We start from the raw sequence: 18,401 nt of genomic DNA, 5'->3' as shown, positions 1-18,401 counted from the left end.
ACTCAATGCATTGCCAGTGTCTTAGGTAAACTATTCCTGAACAATTCACCTCCCCCAACTGTTACATTTATAATTCCTGTTAATATGGTTTCACATATGTCTTGCATTGGTGACCTGTGTTCATGCTTCTGTGGTGGAAGCAAAGCTGAACTTTGGGATCCTGAAAAGCGCACCAAAAAAACGTATCAAAACCTTTTGATGCAGCTTCTTTCCTGCCAAGAGATCAGGTTTTGCTGCAGAAAAAAAAGAGTTCAAAAAACGCAATGTGTAAACATAACCTAAAAGATTTGGCTTTACGAGTGAGTGCTATCCCCTTCTTACAACATTTCATTTCTACATTCTCTTAAGTACCGATTCTGAGGCCTGTCGTGTGCGCGTGGGCCGCTCCATCTGCTGTAATGGGGTGAGAACGGGCTGAGGGACAATCAGGCTCAAGATCTGAGATGCTTAAAACAAGAAAAAACAAGACATTAATTCTTGATATGTGAAGTTTTCTTATTTTCTTGAATATCAAAGTTTTGTTTTCATAGAAAATAACATTGACGCTCTCCTGCATTTATCTACCGGTATCTATTGAGTTGTGTGTCCATTATTACCTAGAATACTGTTATTGTTCTGCCGGGCGGTGTTGTGTTCAGGACAGTCCCTCCGTACGTGACCCACATCCCCGCAGGTAAAGCACCTCTTCTCTCTGAGCTCCCGCTCGTCTTCTTTATTGTCCTTTTCATCATCCTTCTCATTCTCCTTCTTCTTCACCCTTAAAAACCAAACCATGAAGAATCATAACACGTAAGTAGGGGACAAATAAAAGTTTATCTCCCATTGAGGTGAATAGGAGCCAATCTTTAGTACTAAATGTAAGGAGCTGCGGTCTTCCACTCCATACATGTGGGCATTGTGAGAGAGGATATCAGCTGTATGGTGGCGGCGTCAGACCCCCAAAGATCTCATACTGATCTATCCCAAGGATAGTGGCCATCAATATGTTAGTCCTGTAACACCCCTTTAAATGTGTTTGACTGCAAGAAGACACAAACACAGGACTATGCGCTTCTTACCTCCTTCGTTTGGGACAATCCTTCATGTAATGGCCAATCTTCCCACATACACGACAACATCTATCATTAGGAGCCAGCTCCCCATCTGTCAGGACTTTGGAATCAAAAAAATATTCCTGCCAAAAACAAACAAAAACAAACTCAAGATAAGTTCTAGACAAAGTAAAGACCAACTTTCCTTCATTGCGGCACCACTCGGGTTTTTCAGTGTCAGGCCGTGGTAGTAATAGTGGCCTAAAGAGGTCCATAACATTATTATTCCCGCATGTCTAAAACTTTTTACCCCCTGCTATTCATTCCTCTCTGCAATGTCAGTATAACAACGTGTGACTCCTGAGGCCAATGATTGGCTGCTGAGGTCATGGAATACGATTACTGGCAGGTTGAAAAAAAAAAACTGAATTGGCGTCAGCACAACTCAACAAACTTTACCTCTTCCAAGAAACTTTCTATAGGGGTGACTCCCCATATTATAAAGGCAAAGTTATGGCATCTAAAGTAATTGGGACAGGCCATGCACGTGTCACAGGTGTGTCAGATATGACAGATGGTCGCTCTGGATCCGGCTGTAGAAGGTCACTGCGCTTGGCATTGCAGACGCCTTCTTGATCTTCTCATCTCTGTAGTATAGCTATATCCTTCTTCCTTTAAGACGCAGCAGCAACCTTCACCTTCTGCTGCTGATTGACACACCCTTGCTTGGTAGTTAAAGACTCTCAGTTTCTCCAGAGAGTCACCGGTGATAGTTCGAAGTACCTCTGTGCAGACTTGGAAGTACTGGCAGTTGGCTGGTTTCTTCTCTGGTGCCCTTGGAGGACAGTTGGCGTTACCTCTCTGGTGTCTGCTCAAGCTAAGTTAATCCCCTTTGCTTGTTTACCTTATTGTCTTTAGTTTGTAGTGGGGCCCGACTTGTGCACACCCAGTCCCTTCCCTATCCAGGGCCTAGTTCTAGGGACATTCAGGGATTAGGTTTCTTCTCGGCGATTGGGGCAGAACCTATATAGGGACGATAGGGTAGGCAGGGTGATACTAGATCTGCCTAGGGGTCTCTACTCCCCCTTTCCCTAGTTCTTGGGCTTCCTTTCCCCTCTTCCCGTCATTGTACACTTATTCCTTCCTTCACCGTGGGTGACAGCACATGAACAGGGGTAAGGAATCACTGAAGGATGGAATAAAACTGGGTTAGAAGTCTGCCAATCACCAAAAATCTTGCCCAGGAACTGTTTCTGACTGCATAACTAGGGGAATGTGTTTTTTATTTTGTACAGTGTGAACCAAAGCTCCTGTACATTATTCTCAATGATAAAATTACTGCAGATCTTGGAAATGCAATGACCAGAATCTTTTTATCATGGCATTAAAATATTCTGTTGAATCTTGTAATTTTATAAAAGAGAGTTTACAAAATCTTACTGCTTCAAGCCCAGGCTGCGGATAGGACGGGGTCCCAAACAACTTCCTTCCGTTAATGAACGCCTTCATGATGAAATTAGTCACTGAGCGAAGGAAAGAGAAAAAACAAAAACACAAGAGAAGAGTTAACGATAATTCTGATGCTTATGCAAAAATAATAATAAATATGATATACATATATATCTTGTTTTTCAGATACTAATGCAAAAATACAAATAATTATTATATATATAACCAAATGTATCCATAGGATTCCATTGACCAGATGGAGGCAAAAACAATGTAGATATGGGATTGACTTGCTCCATAACAGTTGTGGCCATTTCTAGAAATTAGAACGTATACTGATCCAAAAAACAAAAGGAACAAGAAAATCACACATCGCATCTCGATGAATGAGAGATTCAAGTTGAAATCAACATAAATTGTGCAATTTATTGAGAGCAAAATGCATCAATAGAAACCACAATCATCAACCAACTGAGGGTCGGATTACAAATAACCATGAAAATCAAAGTAAAAAATTGGATCCAATTGCTGTGAACTTTATCATAGCAACTCATAATGTGACTGAGTAGTGTGTATGGTCCCCACGTGCCTGTATATACTCCAAAATGTATCAGGGCATGCAACTGATGAGACGACAGATGGTATCTTGGGGATCACCTCCCAGATCTGGATGTCCTCATCAGTGAGCTCCTGGATACATAATGTCCAATAAGGTGTGGAAAACGTGAGGAGCAGTCAGCGGCATCAGTGATTTGGTCATCCAGGTGAGGCCGGACTGTGTCCTGGACGAGGGGGAACCCAGAGCCCTTAATATAATTGTGCCACTGGTCCGAACTGAACGCTCCCCCACGCTGCTGAGACAGTTTTGCCTCTGCACCATGAATGAAGAGGATTTTTAATAAAAAGGAGATTTGTGTGTACTCACCGTAAAATCTCTTTCTCTTAGTCTCTAATTGGGGGACACAGGACCATGGGTGTTATGCTGCTGTCCACTAGGAGGCGACACTATGCATAATCTGAAAAAAATTAACCGTAGCTCCTCCTCTGCAGTATACACCCCTGGACGGCGTCAGCCTTCTCCAGTTTTGTGCAAAAGCATTAGGAGGAACGTAACATGGATAACATAACCATGCCTATAAGAAGGCAACTATGTACGAGCTCAAGAAAAAAACAATATGAGAACTCAACATAACGGCCCGGAACGGGCGACAGGGTGGGAGCTGTGTCCCCCAAATAGAGGCTAAGAGAAAGAGATTTTACGGTGAGTACACAAAAATCTCCTTTACTATGTCGCCTCATTGGGGGACACAGGACCTTGGGACATCCCAAAGCAGTCACTGGGTGGGAAGCAATGGACGAATATTGTGTAGACGGGCCCCTACAATTGGGGTACCGCTGCCTGCAGAACCCATCTACCCAGGCTCGCGTCTGCTGAGGACTGGGTATGAACCCTGTAGTGTTTGGTAAACGTGTGTAGGCTAGTCCAGGTGGCTGCCTTACACACTTGTTGTGCCGAAGCCTGGTGCCGAATGGCCCAGGAGGCCCCTACCGCACGTGTAGAGTGTGCCGTAATACCTGCTGGAAGAGGAGAATTTTTGAGGCGGTAGGCCTTTTGTATGGTGGATTTGATCCACCTGGCAAGGGTAGCTTTGGAAGCTGGCAGACCCTTGCGGCGGCCTTCCAGAAGAAGGAAAAGAGAATCAGACTTCCGGAAGGGAGCAGTCCTAGACACATAGACACGTAATGCCCTGACAAGGTCAAGCGTATGCAGAGCCTTCTCCACTCTATGAACCGGGACCGGACAGAGGGATGGCAGTGAAATTTCCTCATTGAGGTGGAAGTTGGACACAACCTTCGGAAGGAAGGATGGGACCGTACAGAGAACTACCTTGTCCTGGTAAAAAGCCAGGAAGGGCCGTCTGCAGGAAAGTGCTGTCAGTTCAGACACCCTGCGTAGTGAGGTGATTGCCACCAGGAAAACCACTTTCTGGGATAGAAGACGGAGTGGGACTTCCCTAAGGGGTTCAAAGGGTGTTTCCTGCAATGCTGTCAGCACCAGGTTGAGGTCCCACGTTTCTAGTGGTTATCTGTAGGGGGGAACCAATCGGGAAACCCCCGAAAGAAATGTCCTTACTTGCGGCTTGTTAGCAATGCACCTCTGAAAAAGCACTGAGAGAGCGGACACCTGGCTCTTAAGGGAGGCCAGGGACAGTCTGGCCTCCAGACCCGATTGGAGAAACCCAAGTACCCTGGGGAGGGAATAAGGGAATGGGGTCTGGCCACGAGATTCGCACCAGGTAAAGAAGGCTTTCCAGGTACGGTAATAAATCTTAGCAGAGGTTGGCTTCCGTGCCCTGATCATGGTTCCAATGACGTCCGGGGAGAACCCTGACTGGGTTAGAACCCAGGTCTCAATGGTCACGCCGTCAAATTGAGGGCCCCTGAGTTCTGGTGGTAGAACGGGCCTTGTGACAGAAGATCCGGGCGGACGGTGAGACGCCAGGGGATGTCAGCTGTGAGCTGTACGATGTCGGCGTACCATGTACGTCTGGGCCAGTCCGGTGCGATTAGGATGGTTGGAACTCCCTCTTGCTTGATCTTCCTCACCACTCTGGATATCAGGGGGAGAGGTGGAAAAATGTACAGGAGCTGGAACTGGGTCCAGTCCTGAACCAGGGCGTCCGCTCCTAGCGCCCTCGGGTCGTGAGTTCTGGCCATGAAGTTGGAGACCTTGGCATTGAAGTGGGATGCCATTAGGTCCACGTCCGGAGTCCCCCAGCGATGGCAGATCTGGCGAAAAACTTCGGGATGGAGAGACCACTCTCCCGAGTCCATTCCTTGCCGGCTGAGGAAGTCTGCTTCCCAGTTGTCCACACCCGGAATGTGGAGAGCAGAGAGAACCGAACCTGTGTCTTCCGCCCAGTGGAGAATATGTGTCACTTCTCGCATCGCCTGGGCACTGCGGGTTCCCCCTTGGTGATTCACATATGCCACAGCCGTGGAATTGTCCGACTGTACTCTGATGTGAGAGGCTGCCAGTAAGTGATGGAAGGCTCTCAATGCCAGGAGGATGGCACGAATTTCCAAGATGTTGATGGGCATGGTCGCTTCCGCTGGGGACCACTTGCCCTGTGCTCTGTGGTGTAAGTGCACCGCACCCCAACCCGTCAGGCTCGCGTCGGTGGTCAGAACCTTCCATTGACCCGCGAGAAAGGATTTCCCCTTTGTTAGTGAGGTTGGCTTGAGCCACCAGTGCAGGGACCTCCTGGTTGACGACGTCAGCTGCAACTCCCTGTCGAGAGAAAAAGGGTTCCTGTCCCATGACTTGAGGGATGGCTAGTTGGAGAGGCCTGAGGTGAAGCTGGGCAAATGGGACCGCTTCTATTGCCGCCACCATCCTGCCAAGGACTCTCATGGCAAACCAGAGAGATCGAGGGGGTTTGCTGAGGAGAGTGCGAACTCCTAGACGGAGAGGCAGTGCCTTGTCCTTGGGAAGGAGCACTAGACCCCTGAAGGTGTCGAATAGCATTCCCAGGAAGGTCAGAGACTGACTCAGGGTTGGTGATGACTTTTGTAGGTTGACTAACCAACCCAGGCGACTCAGAGTGTCGATTGTGACTGAGACGCTGACGCAGTCCTTGAAGGTGGGAGCCTTGATAAGGAGATCCTCCAGGTATGGAACGCCTACTATGCCTCTGGAGTGCAGGACGTCCATGGTGGCTGCCATGACTTTGGTAAACACTCTGAGAGAAGTGGCGAGTCCGAAAGGGAGAGCCACGAACTGGTAGTGGTCCTGGTCGATTGCAAACCTGAGAAATCTCTGATGGGCGGGTGCAATTGGTATATGCAAGTATGCGTCCTGTATGTCTATGGAGGCGAGAAATTCTCCCTTTTCCATGGACGTAATGATGGATCGAAGGGACTCCATGCGGAAGTGACGTACCCGTACATATTTGTTGAGCTGTTTTAGGTCCAGTATGGGCCGTACGCCACCTCCTTTCTTGGGGACTACGAATAAATTGGAGTAGAACCCTCGGAAGCGCTCGGCCGCGGGGACCGGTACTATGACTCCTGCTTGAAGAAGCGAGAAGACCGCTTGGCGGAAGGCACAAGCCTTGGCTGGCGGTTTTGGGGGAACAGAAAGAAAGAGTCTGTTTGGTGGGTTGGAAGTGAACTCTATCTTGTATCCCGAAGACACTAGTTCCCTGACCCACCTGTCTTCTGTAATAGGCAGCCAGACTTGATGAAAGAGCAAAAGTCGGCCGCCTACAGGTGGGGTGTCTTCGGGAGTCCGTGAGTCATGATGAGGAGGAAGTCTGAGATTTTCCTCCTTTGAACTTTAGACTGGCCTGCTTTTGACTGCCAGGTCTTGTCCGACTTTTGCGTCGACCGCGAGTTGTCCCTGCGTAGGGAGCGGTTGCTATTTTGTGCTGGCCGCGAGACGGACCAGCCCGAAGAGTTCCGAAAGGATCGGAATCGAGTTTGGTTACGCTTCTTGTAAGTGCGTTTGGGTTTCAGTTGGGGAGAGAGGTACTCTTAACCCCGGTGGCGTTGGATATCATTGTGTCCAACTGTTCACCAAAAAGTCGACCACTGAGGTACGGAAGGTGCATGAGGGACTTCTTTGAGGCTGCGTCTGCTTTCCATTCCTGCAGCCAGAGGATACGCCAAATCGTGATGGCGTTTGATGCTATCCCCGCTGCACCCCTTGCAGAATCCAGAGCTGCATGAAGCATGTAATCGGCTACAACTGCTATTTGAAATGCTTGGTCCGACAGCTCAGGAACAGATACTTGGAGTCCAGCTTGTAAATTTTGGGCCCAAGTAAGGATGGCCTTGGCAGCCCAAACTGAAGCGAACGCGGGAGCCGGGGAGGCCCCTGCGGCCTCGAAAATTGAACGAGTCATGCGTTCTACCTGCCGGTCTGCTGTGTCCCCGAGGGTTGAGCTATCTGGCAGTGAAAGGAGTGACTGTGCTGCTAGCCTAGAGACTGGGGGATCCACTTCGGGTGGATCTGTCCATTCCTTGGTGGTCTCCTGTGGGAAGGGGTACCGCGCCTCCAGATATTTGCGATTGGTAAACTTCTTCTCAGGCTGTGAGAACTGCTTTTTAAGGATCGACTTCAACTCTGGGTGGTCAAAAAAGAAGACCTTAGGCGGCTTCAGAAGTCCTTCAAAGAAAATCTTGTGTTGTGGTGCCTCCGGGGGCGGATCAGAAATGTCCAGCACCCCATGGATGGACGAGATTACGTCCTCAACTAGCGCTGTATTGCTAGGGAGGATTGGGATCAGAGACCCTCCAGTTTCCTTGTCTGAGTCGGAATCACAGATGCCTTCCGAATCCTGTGTATCGCTAAGGCGTCTCCTGCTGGGTGAACCAGGGTGGAGGCCTTCTGTGGTCGGAGATCGCTGCGGAGAACTGCCTTATCTGTCCCTGGTAGGGGACGGTCTAGATGACCTGGAACTACGGTGTCTCTCCCTAGAAGGGGATGACCGTGTGCTATTGGATGACGCAGATGAACGTGACCTGTGGGTCCGCTTGCGTCCTGACCTAGACGTGGATGTGCCCGAGTCGACATGTCCCTGAGTCGAGCCTTCCCTTTGCTGGGTAGCGTTCATAGCCAAGGCATGACTCTGCAGAGCCTGAAGCAATGTGGAGGTTAGGTTATCTATAGACTGCGTCATAGATTGCAACATCCGAGTGACCCATTCCGGCGTGACATTAGATACCGAAGCATTGGCAGAGGCTTCTTGGGGCTCTGGCACAGTAGTCTGGATGCAATCCTGGCAGTGCGGGTACGTGCTGCCACTTGGGAGAGTATTGCTGCAGGCTGTACAGAGTGCATAATAGCAGTCCTGCCTGGTTCTCTTGGACCTTGAGCCCGGCATAGTGCACTGGGGTGGCTATGCAGAGGGCCCTACAGGGGTGGCTATGCAGAGGAGCCTGGACTCACAGCCGAGGAAGAACTCCAGCTGTGATCTTATCCCACCGGTGCGCCCCTATGTCCAGCGCTTAAGATCCACGGTCCTGTGCCCCCCGGAGACTGGCTGGTCTTCCCTTATCCTGCAGCAGATAATGGCCGCTGGAGTAAAGTTAAGAAAGAAGGGGGGCGGAGAGCTGAAAAGGGCGGCAGAACTGTGTGAAATCGCGCTCTTTCAGTCTCGATCCGCCCCCTCCATGACACTGTAGAGTGTCATATTTGTCATCCGGGGGGCGGAGAGGAGGTGGCGGCTTCGGCTAGGCCGAAGCCGCGGCCTAAATTAGATGCCTGATGCCCAAAGGGACTGCAGGCCGGCGCGGAAGTCCGGGAGGGGGCCAGATCTGAACCGGACCCCCCTGGATTTAAAGGCAGGATAGCGGTGGGGTATAAGCGGAAGGGGGGGCCCTGTGAAGAGTCCCCCTGAGGCACCGTAGAGCTGGTGCTGCCGCAGAAACAGGGCGCAGGGAGGTCTGTGCCTCTGTTGTGTTCTGCCTGCGCTCCCCCCGGCCCCGACAGGAGCCCGCAGCAGGGCTGGGGTCCCTGGATTCAGCTGTAGTGTGCTGGCTGCTAGGAGCTGCTGCCTTTACAGGCCCTACCTGAGGCGTTTCAACCTAATACCCCCAGGGGGGGATTAGGGAGGTGCTGTTGTCACCATCAGGGGACTATATCCTCGCCTTGACCTCAACCCAGAAACCAAAAAGGAATTGGGGAAGGAGGGGGGTCTCGACTTCGAACCAGCACCCGAGGGGCTGGGGAAGGAGCGACATGGGGAATAGCCATCTCAACTTCAAGGGGCCGAGGAAGGAGCCATGCTGGGAGTCTCGCAGTAGACCCACTTTTCTTCATCTGTAATCCCGTCGGAGAAAACGGAGTAAAAGTTTTAGGTGTGCCTCCTATGCGACACTAAGCAAAAACTGGAGAAGGCTGATGCCGTCCAGGGGTGTATACTGCAGAGGAGGAGCCACGGTTAATCTTTTTCAGATTATGCATAGTGTCGCCTCCTAGTGGACAGCAGCATAACACCCATGGTCCTGTGTCCCCCAATGAGGCGACAGAGTAAGGTAAATTTCAAAGTTGCTTGTTTTTACAAACACTTTGCAATTTTACCCATTTATGAATGTGAGACGCCTCCATTAAAAAATAATGCAAAGCAGATTAGTACTTCAGGAGGACGGGAAATTAGAACCACTAAGGCCGGATTCACAGATCTGAGTTTTGCAGTCCAAGTACAGACCGCACCGCGAGGACCAGCCGAGGGTCAGAGACCGCACCGCGAGGACCAGCCGAGGGTCAGAGACCGCACCGCGAGGACCAGCCGAGGGTCAGAGACCGCACCGCGAGGACCAGCCGAGGGTCAGAGACCGCACCGCGAGGACCAGCCGAGGGTCAGAGACCGCACCGCGAGGACCAGCCGAGGGTCAGAGACCGCACCGCGAGGACCAGCCGAGGGTCTCAGACCGCACCGCGAGGACCAGCCGAGGGTCTCAGACCGCACCGCGAGGACCAGCCGAGGGTCTCAGACCGCACCGCGAGGACCAGCCGAGGGTCTCAGACCGCACCGCGAGGACCAGCCGAGGGTCTCAGACCGCACCGCGAGGACCAGCCGAGGGTCTCAGACCGCACCGCGAGGACCAGCCGAGGGTCTCAGACCGCACCGCGAGGACCAGCCGAGGGTCTCAGACCGCACCGCGAGGACCAGCCGAGGGTCTCAGACCGCACCGCGAGGACCAGCCGAGGGTCTCAGACCGCACCGCGAGGACCAGCCGAGGGTCTCAGACCGCACCGCGAGGACCAGCCGAGGGTCTCAGACCGCACCGCGAGGACCAGCCGAGGGTCTCAGACCGCACCGCGAGGACCAGCCGAGGGTCTCAGACCGCACCGCGAGGACCAGCCGAGGGTCTCAGACCGCACCGCGAGGACCAGCCGAGGGTCTCAGACCGCACCGCGAGGACCAGCCGAGGGTCTCAGACCGCACCGCGAGGACCAGCCGAGGGTCTCAGACCGCACCGCGAGGACCAGCCGAGGGTCTCAGACCGCACCGCGAGGACCAGCCGAGGGTCTCAGACCGCACCGCGAGGACCAGCCGAGGGTCTCAGACCGCACCGCGAGGACCAGCCGAGGGTCTCAGACCGCACCGCGAGGACCAGCCGAGGGTCTCAGACCGCACCGCGAGGACCAGCCGAGGGTCTCAGACCGCACCGCGAGGACCAGCCGAGGGTCTCAGACCGCAACGCGAGGACCAGCCGAGGGTCTCAGACCGCAACGCGAGGACCAGCCGAGGGTCTCAGACCGCAACGCGAGGACCAGCCGAGGGTCTCAGACCGCAACGCGAGGACCAGCCGAGGGTCTCAGACCGCAACGCGAGGACCAGCCGAGGGTCTCAGACCGCAACGCGAGGACCAGCCGAGGGTCTCAGACCGCAACGCGAGGACCAGCCGAGGGTCTCAGACCGCAACGCGAGGACCAGCCGAGGGTCTCAGACCGCAACGCGAGGACCAGCCGAGGGTCTCAGACCGCAACGCGAGGACCAGCCGAGGGTCTCAGACCGCAACGCGAGGACCAGCCGAGGGTCAGAGACCGCAACGCGAGGACCAGCCGAGGGTCAGAGACCGCAACGCGAGGACCAGCCGAGGGTCTCAGACCGCAACGCGAGGACCAGCCGAGGGTCTCAGACCGCAACGCGAGGACCAGCCGAGGGTCTCAGACCGCAACGCGAGGACCAGCCGAGGGTCTCAGACCGCAACGCGAGGACCAGCCGAGGGTCTCAGACCGCAACGCGAGGACCAGCCGAGGGTCTCAGACCGCAACGCGAGGACCAGCCGAGGGTCTCAGACCGCAACGCGAGGACCAGCCGAGGGTCTCAGACCGCAACGCGAGGACCAGCCGAGGGTCTCAGACCGCAACGCGAGGACCAGCCGAGGGTCTCAGACCGCAACGCGAGGACCAGCCGAGGGTCTCAGACCGCAACGCGAGGACCAGCCGAGGGTCTCAGACCGCAACGCGAGGACCAGCCGAGGGTCTCAGACCGCAACGCGAGGACCAGCCGAGGGTCTCAGACCGCAACGCGAGGACCAGCCGAGGGTCTCAGACCGCAACGCGAGGACCAGCCGAGGGTCTCAGACCGCAACGCGAGGACCAGCCGAGGGTCTCAGACCGCAACGCGAGGACCAGCCGAGGGTCTCAGACCGCAACTCGAGGACCAGCCGAGGGTCTCAGACCGCAACGCGAGGACCAGCCGAGGGTCTCAGACCGCAACGCGAGGACCAGCCGAGGGTCTCAGACCGCAACGCGAGGACCAGCAGAGGGTCTCAGACCGCAACGCGAGGACCAGCAGAGGGTCTCAGACCGCAACGCGAGGACCAGCAGAGGGTCTCAGACCGCAACGCGAGGACCAGCAGAGGGTCTCAGACCGCAACGCGAGGACCAGCAGAGGGTCTCAGACCGCAACGCGAGGACCAGCAGAGGGTCTCAGACCGCAAAGCGAGGACCAGCAGAGGGTCTCAGACTGCAACGCGAGGACCAGCAGAGGGTCTCAGACCATAATGCGAGGACCAGCCGAGGGTCTCAGACCATAATGCGAGGACCAGCCGAGGGTCTCGACCACAATGTGAGGAACAGCAGATGGTCTCAGACCAAAATGCAAGGACCAGCAGAGGGTCTCCTGACCAGAAGCCAGGTCAGTAATCGAGATCCATACTTGGAATGCTTAACAGGAATGTGTGAACCCGGCCCAAGTAATATCAAGCTCACACATCTCTTCTGCTGCAGCCAAGGTACTATTTTAATTAGAGTCCTGCGATCATCACCAATGTTCTTGTGGCCATCACAAGCTCTACACCTTTTATGGGAACCTAATGTGAAAGGGAAAGTGCCAACTTAGAAAATATTCACCATAGAGATATACAGATTGTGCTATAATTGAATAATAGATGTGGGTCACACATCTATCTGACTAACTGTGGTCCCCTATTCCGACTGCTATGATAGTTACATGACAGCCAAGTAAGCGCCTTCACTAGGGATCCACATCTACTGTAGAAGACTTCCCAAAAGTCTAAGATGGTGCTACCCCTTTCAGGCTGTTAGTGATGAAGCAAGGTGCAGAAATTTAATTATACATTTTAGGTCTGTTCGCAAAAATCTCATGGGTATTATTTATAAGAACTTTTGGAAAAAAAAAAACAATGAATAGAAACAAACGAAAATGCAGGAATACATTAAAGAAACCGTTTCCTAAAATAATAGACTTACTTTTTCTTGAGACTCCAGCTCCAAGATTATGATTGAGATCAAATGGATCTAAAGGAAGAAAAAGGGGAGCGATAAACATCCAGTTACCGAAATAATAATTTACTACCCATCTTTAAGATGCTGTGTAATACAAACCTTCGATAGCGATGCACTTGGAAGTCCACTGCTTCTCAAATGTCGTAAGCAATTTCTTCTGCCTGATGCTGATCACGTACTCCTTAAAGTCAAACTCTTCTGTGTAAAATCTAAGGAAGCCGAGCCACAGCTCCCCTACGGATTCAGTATTCTGTCCCAGAGATGGAAACTTGCTTCTCTGCAAAAATAAAAAACAATGTACGGCACTGTCATAAATGCAGAATTACTTATGCCAGGTAAGACATGCTTCCAATACCATGTAGGCTTACAAAATAGTGATAATCTGGCCACTGTCATGCCAAATGTGATGAAATCTGCAACAGAGGCTCCAGCAATAGTGTGAACACAGCCTAACCTTGATCTACATACTAATCTATGGATTGGAGCACTTACCAACTCTTCTGTGTTAGCAAAGAAAAACGCGTTCCAGCCGTCCACCATCCTCCGTGGAATAACATGCCCGTCATATATCTGAGAAATACAGAAAGAAGACCCTTTTAAAATGGATTTTCTAAACCAGAAGACTCTATTTAATACTTTATTAGATAATTCAGAGTTTATAGATGCAAGAGCCCCACGTTCAGATTGGCTAAAAAGGATCTGACACGTTTATGTATTTCATTTACATTGTTCAAATCTATTAGAAAATGATGCAATTCTCGTCGTGATTGTAGCGGCTCCCAGTGATCAGTGCAGGGTTAGGACGGTCAAAAATTAATCTTCATATCCCCATCTTAGGCTTGTCTTTACCTAGACTCCAGCCAATTCTTACCTCTTGTAGCACCGGTATGACGGGAGGATTTCTCTGCTGGAGGAAATACAGGACCATAAGGATGTAAGCATAGGAAGACAAACTTCCCCTGGATGCGTCACCTATATCACAGCGCTGATAAAAAAAAGCAAAAATCTGTGTTATTACACAATACAAGCAAAATAAATATGAATATAATTTTATATAAATATATTACATATTCACGCACATACTTCTATAATATAAGTAACACACACACAAAATACATACATATATATATATATATACATATACATATATATATATATATATATATACACATATATATATATATATATATATATATATATATATATATATATATATATATATATATATATATATATATATATATATATATATATATATATATATATATATACACAGTACAGACCAAAAGTTTGGACACACCTTCTCATTTAAAGATTTTTCTGTATTTTCATGACTATGAAAATTGTACATTCACACTGAAGGCATCAAAACTATGAATTAACACATGTGGAATTATATACTTAACAAAAAAGTGTGAAACAACTGAAAATATGTCTTATATTCTAGGTTCTTCAAAGTAGCCACCTTTTGCTTTGATGACTGCTTTGCACACTCTTGGCATTCTCTTGATGAGCTTCAAGAGGTAGTCACCGGAAATGGTCTTCCAACAATCTTGAAGGAGTTCCCAGAGATGCTTAGCACTTGTTGGCCCTTTTGCCTTCACTCTGCGGGCCTGCTCACCCCAAACCATCTCGATTGGGTTCAGGTCTGGTGACTGTGGAGGCCAGGTCATCTGGCGTAGCACCCCATCACTCTCCTTCTTGGTCAAATAGCCCTTTCACAGCCTGGAGGTGTGTTTGGGGTCATTGTCCTGTTGAAAAATAAATGATGGTCCAACTAAACGCAAACCAGATGGAATAGCATGCCGCTGCAAGATGCTGTGGTAGCCATGCTGGTTCAGTATGCCTTCAATTTTGAATAAATCCCCAACAGTGTCACCAGCAAAGCACCCCCACACCATCACACCTCCTTCTCCATGCTTCACGGTGGGAGCCAGGCATGTAGAGTCCATCCGTTCACCTTCTCTGCGTCGCACAAAGACACGGTGGTTGGAACCAAAGATCTGAAATCTGAACTCATCAGACCAAAGCACAGATTTCCACTGGTCTAATGTCCATTCCTTGTGTTCTTTAGCCCAAACAAGTCTCTTCTGCTTGTTGCCTGTCCTTAGCAGTGGTTTCCTAGCAGCTATTTTACCATGAAGGCCTGCTGCACAAAGTATCCTATTAACAGTTGTTGAAGAGATGTGTCTACTGCTAGAACTCTTGTGTGGCATTTGATAGAACTGTCCTGTTGGTTTTTTTCTAGTTTGCTGGTCACATGACCTTTTTTGCCTATTTCATCCGGCTCCGCCCTCCTGGCCTTGCTGGACTTCATTGTATTTCTACTCTTGAGCTAGCCAGGTGCTCTGTTACCTTTCTCTGTTAGTTTTGCTAGGTCTTCTGACCTCTATGTTCTATGTTGTGTGTTTGTCTTTTACTGCTACAATTTCTGCTAGGAGGTGTCCAACTTTATCCCAGTCCCTAGATCTTGTAGGGATCCCTCCCTTGCATCTATAGGTCTTCGTACAGACTAGCTGAGGACTTTAGCGGGTCTGATCGCAGGATCAGGTTCCCCGTTACATCGTAGGGATCCAGTTTAGTTCTATTGTAGGGACAGATCTCCTGTCTTTCCTTAGTGCTTGTAGCAGATCATAACAGTAAGTCCAGCCTAAAAAAAAATTTCTCTAAGGAAAGACCTCCAGTTTCCATCATGGTCTCGGTTCAAGATTTGGCTCAACGCTTGCAGGGACTCTCTCTGGAGGTGGCCGAGCTCCAACAACACGTGAGTAGCTGTTCTGGAGCACATTTTGTGGAGCCAAAGGTATGTCTGCCTGATCTATTTTTTGGTGAACAACAAGATTTTTTTTCTTTTAAAAATGCTTGTTTATTGTATTTTCGTTTAAGAACCAGATCCTCTGGTGATGAATCACAGCGCATAGGGTTCATAATGTCACTTTTGCGCAAAGATCCTCAGGGATGGGCCTTTTCTCTCAAACCTAGTGATCCATGCTTTAGATCAGTGGATAGTTTTTTTTCTGCTTTGGGTTTGTTGTATGATGATCCTGATCGTGTCTCATCTGCTGAGTCTGAATTGAGACATCTGAGGCAGGGATCAGGTAATGTGGAAAAATATTGTTCTCACTTCCGACGGTGGTTTGCCCAGGTGGGGTGGAACGATTCAGCTTTGAAAAGTTTGTTTCTTGCAGGGCTAGGTGAAAGGGTTAAGGATTTGCTGATTGCTTATCCCACACCTGGAAACTTGCAGGAGGCAATGCAATTAGCTATACGAGTGGACAGGAGACTGCGTGCAAGGGTTAATGAGAGTAAATCCTCTGCCATGTCAGCTCCGAGTCTTGAGAGGGTCTGTGCTGACAAAGGAGAGCCGATGGAGATTGGGGCGATGGCACCCCGCTCTCAGGAAAAAGACCGCAGGCTTTCCGGAGGTTTGTGCTTCTTTGCGGAAATTCTGGTCATTTCATTAAGAACTGTGTGCTTCGTATGAACAAAGAAAAAAAAATGGTCAGTCATGCACGTATTGCCTGTTTAAATTCTAAGGGAGTATTCCTATCTGCTACTACCGCTGCTCAGGAAGAATTAATTGAATTTCGGGTATTTGTGGATTGTGGTTCTACTCTGAATGTGATTGATGGGGGATTCTTGAAAAACTTAAATTAAAACCTAAACCTTTGTCATCCCCTATTGCTGTGGTTTCTGTTGATGGCTCTCCCTTGAAGAGTGTTACTCACAAGGTCTGTGAATTTCCCCTCACTATTAATGGTATTCATCAAGAGAATTTGGATTTGGTAGTATTAAATAATTTGCCTTCTCCAGTAATTTCGGGGTTGCCCTGGTTAAAATTGCACAATCCTGTACTGGATTGGTCTACCAATGAAATTAAGTCCTGGAGCCCTAAATGTTATGACAAGTGTTGTAACGGACGTATTGCTGCGGTGGAAAAAGGGGAATTATCTGTACCTATTCAGGATTTTTGGAGAGTTTTTTCTGAGGAGGAGTCACAAATTTTGCCTCCCCATAGAGACTATGATTGTACCATTGAATTTGTCCCTGGAGCGACTCTTCCTAAAAGTCGTTTATTTAATCTTACTATTCCTGAGAGAAAGGCTTTGGAGGAATACATACAGACAAGCTTGGCCGCCGGTCACATTAGGCCTTCCAAGTCTCCTGTGGCTGTTGGATTTTATTTTGTAAAAAAAAAAAGATGGCGGTTTACGTCCTTGTCTGGACTTCCGTGAGATTAATAAAATTACTGTACGCAATCCTTACCCACTGCCATTGATTCCTGATTTGTTTAACCAGTTAGTGGGGGCCAAGTGGTTCTCTAAAATTGATCTCCGGGGGGCATACAATTTGTTGCGCATGAAGGAGGGTGATGAATGGAAGACTGCTTTTAACACTCCTGTGGGTCATTTTGAGAATCTGGTTATGCCTTTTGGTCTTACCAATGCTCCAGCATTTTTTCAGAATCTTATTAATGACATCCTTAGACCTTTGATCGGCAAAAATGTGGTTGTGTATTTGGATGACATTCTGATTTATTCGCCTGACCTGGAGTCTCATTGGCGGAGCGTACGTGAGGTTTTACAGTTATTAATGGACAATTCGCTTTTTGCTAAACTGGAGAAATGTGAGTTCGCTGTACAGAGAATTAGTTTTTTGGGCTACATTATCTCCAGCGAGGGCTTTGAGATGGACCTTGTGAAGGTTCAGGCGGTTCAGGAATGGCCTAGGCCTATTGGTTCGAAATCGATACAGAGGTTTTTGGGTTTCGCCAATTATTACAGAAAATTCATAAAAAATTTTTCTATTATTGTCAAACCGCTGACCGATCTCACCAGGAAAGGTGCTAATGCGGTTCAGTGGACTTCTGAGGCCATTGAAGCTTTTGTGTATCTCAAGGAGAGGTTCAGCTCTGCTCCCAGCCTTATGCAGCCTGATGTGACTAAGCCGTTTTTGGTTGAGGTTGATGCTTCTTCTGTGGGGGTTGGTGCGGTGTTGTCTCAGGAAAGCAAGGATGGAGTACATCCCTGTGCCTTTTTTTCAAAAAAATTTTCTGAGACTGAACTTAATTCCGATATTGGTAATCGGGAATTGCTGGCGATTAAACTCGCATTTGAACACTGGCGTCACCTCTTGGAAGGTGCTGAATTTCCCATTCTGGTTTTCACTGATCATAAAAATCTGATCTATCTTGATGCTGCCAAGCGCTTGAATGCCCGTCAGGCTAGGTGGGCACTTTTTTTCTCGCGGTTTAATTTTTCCGTTACTTACATCCCGGGTACCAAGAATGTTAAAGCTGATGCGTTGTCTCGCAGCTTTTCTCCCATGGTCGGTGCTGAGGAAGAGGAGAGCATTTTACAAGAAGGTGTTGTGATTGCTGCATTGGACTCCGTTTTGGAGGATGAGATTCTTAAAGCTCAGGAGAATGCCCCAATCTAACACTCCCCATGGGAGGTTGTTTGTGCCTAGGACTTTTAGGAGAGATTTGTTTGTTGAGTGTCATGAGTCTCGGTTGGCAGGTCATCCAGGAATTTCTGAGACCAAGAGACTTGTGGGTCGCAGTTTTTGGTGGCCTGGATGGCAGAAGGAAGTCATTAAGTGGGTGCGCCAATGTACGGTGTGTGCTAGATCTAAGTCTTCACATACTCCTGCAG

At 49.6% G+C, this 18,401-nt stretch overlaps 1 protein-coding gene across 1 annotated transcript in view; it reads right to left on the bottom strand.

Annotated features, from left to right (window-relative positions):
• TUT4 (terminal uridylyl transferase 4) overlaps positions 1–18,401 on the bottom strand; it is a 67,295-nt gene that overhangs the window by 6,778 nt on the left and 42,116 nt on the right. Inside the window, exons 20-27 of the mRNA XM_073643467.1 lie at positions 13,619–13,732; positions 13,240–13,317; positions 12,847–13,024; positions 12,712–12,759; positions 2,472–2,554; positions 1,059–1,174; positions 597–757; positions 352–446 (exon numbers count right to left, since the gene is read on the bottom strand). Coding sequence (XP_073499568.1) covers positions 352–446; positions 597–757; positions 1,059–1,174; positions 2,472–2,554; positions 12,712–12,759; positions 12,847–13,024; positions 13,240–13,317; positions 13,619–13,732 — 873 coding nt within the window. The remainder of the gene's footprint in view (positions 1–351; positions 447–596; positions 758–1,058; positions 1,175–2,471; positions 2,555–12,711; positions 12,760–12,846; positions 13,025–13,239; positions 13,318–13,618; positions 13,733–18,401) is intronic.

Source organism: Phyllobates terribilis, unplaced genomic scaffold (assembly GCF_046119375.1).
Source record: "Phyllobates terribilis strain yellow unplaced genomic scaffold, ASM4611937v1 Scaffold_8__6_contigs__length_399053987, whole genome shotgun sequence".
Lineage (NCBI taxonomy): Eukaryota > Metazoa > Chordata > Amphibia > Anura > Dendrobatidae > Phyllobates > Phyllobates terribilis.
This window is presented reverse-complemented; position numbering and strand designations above follow the sequence as displayed.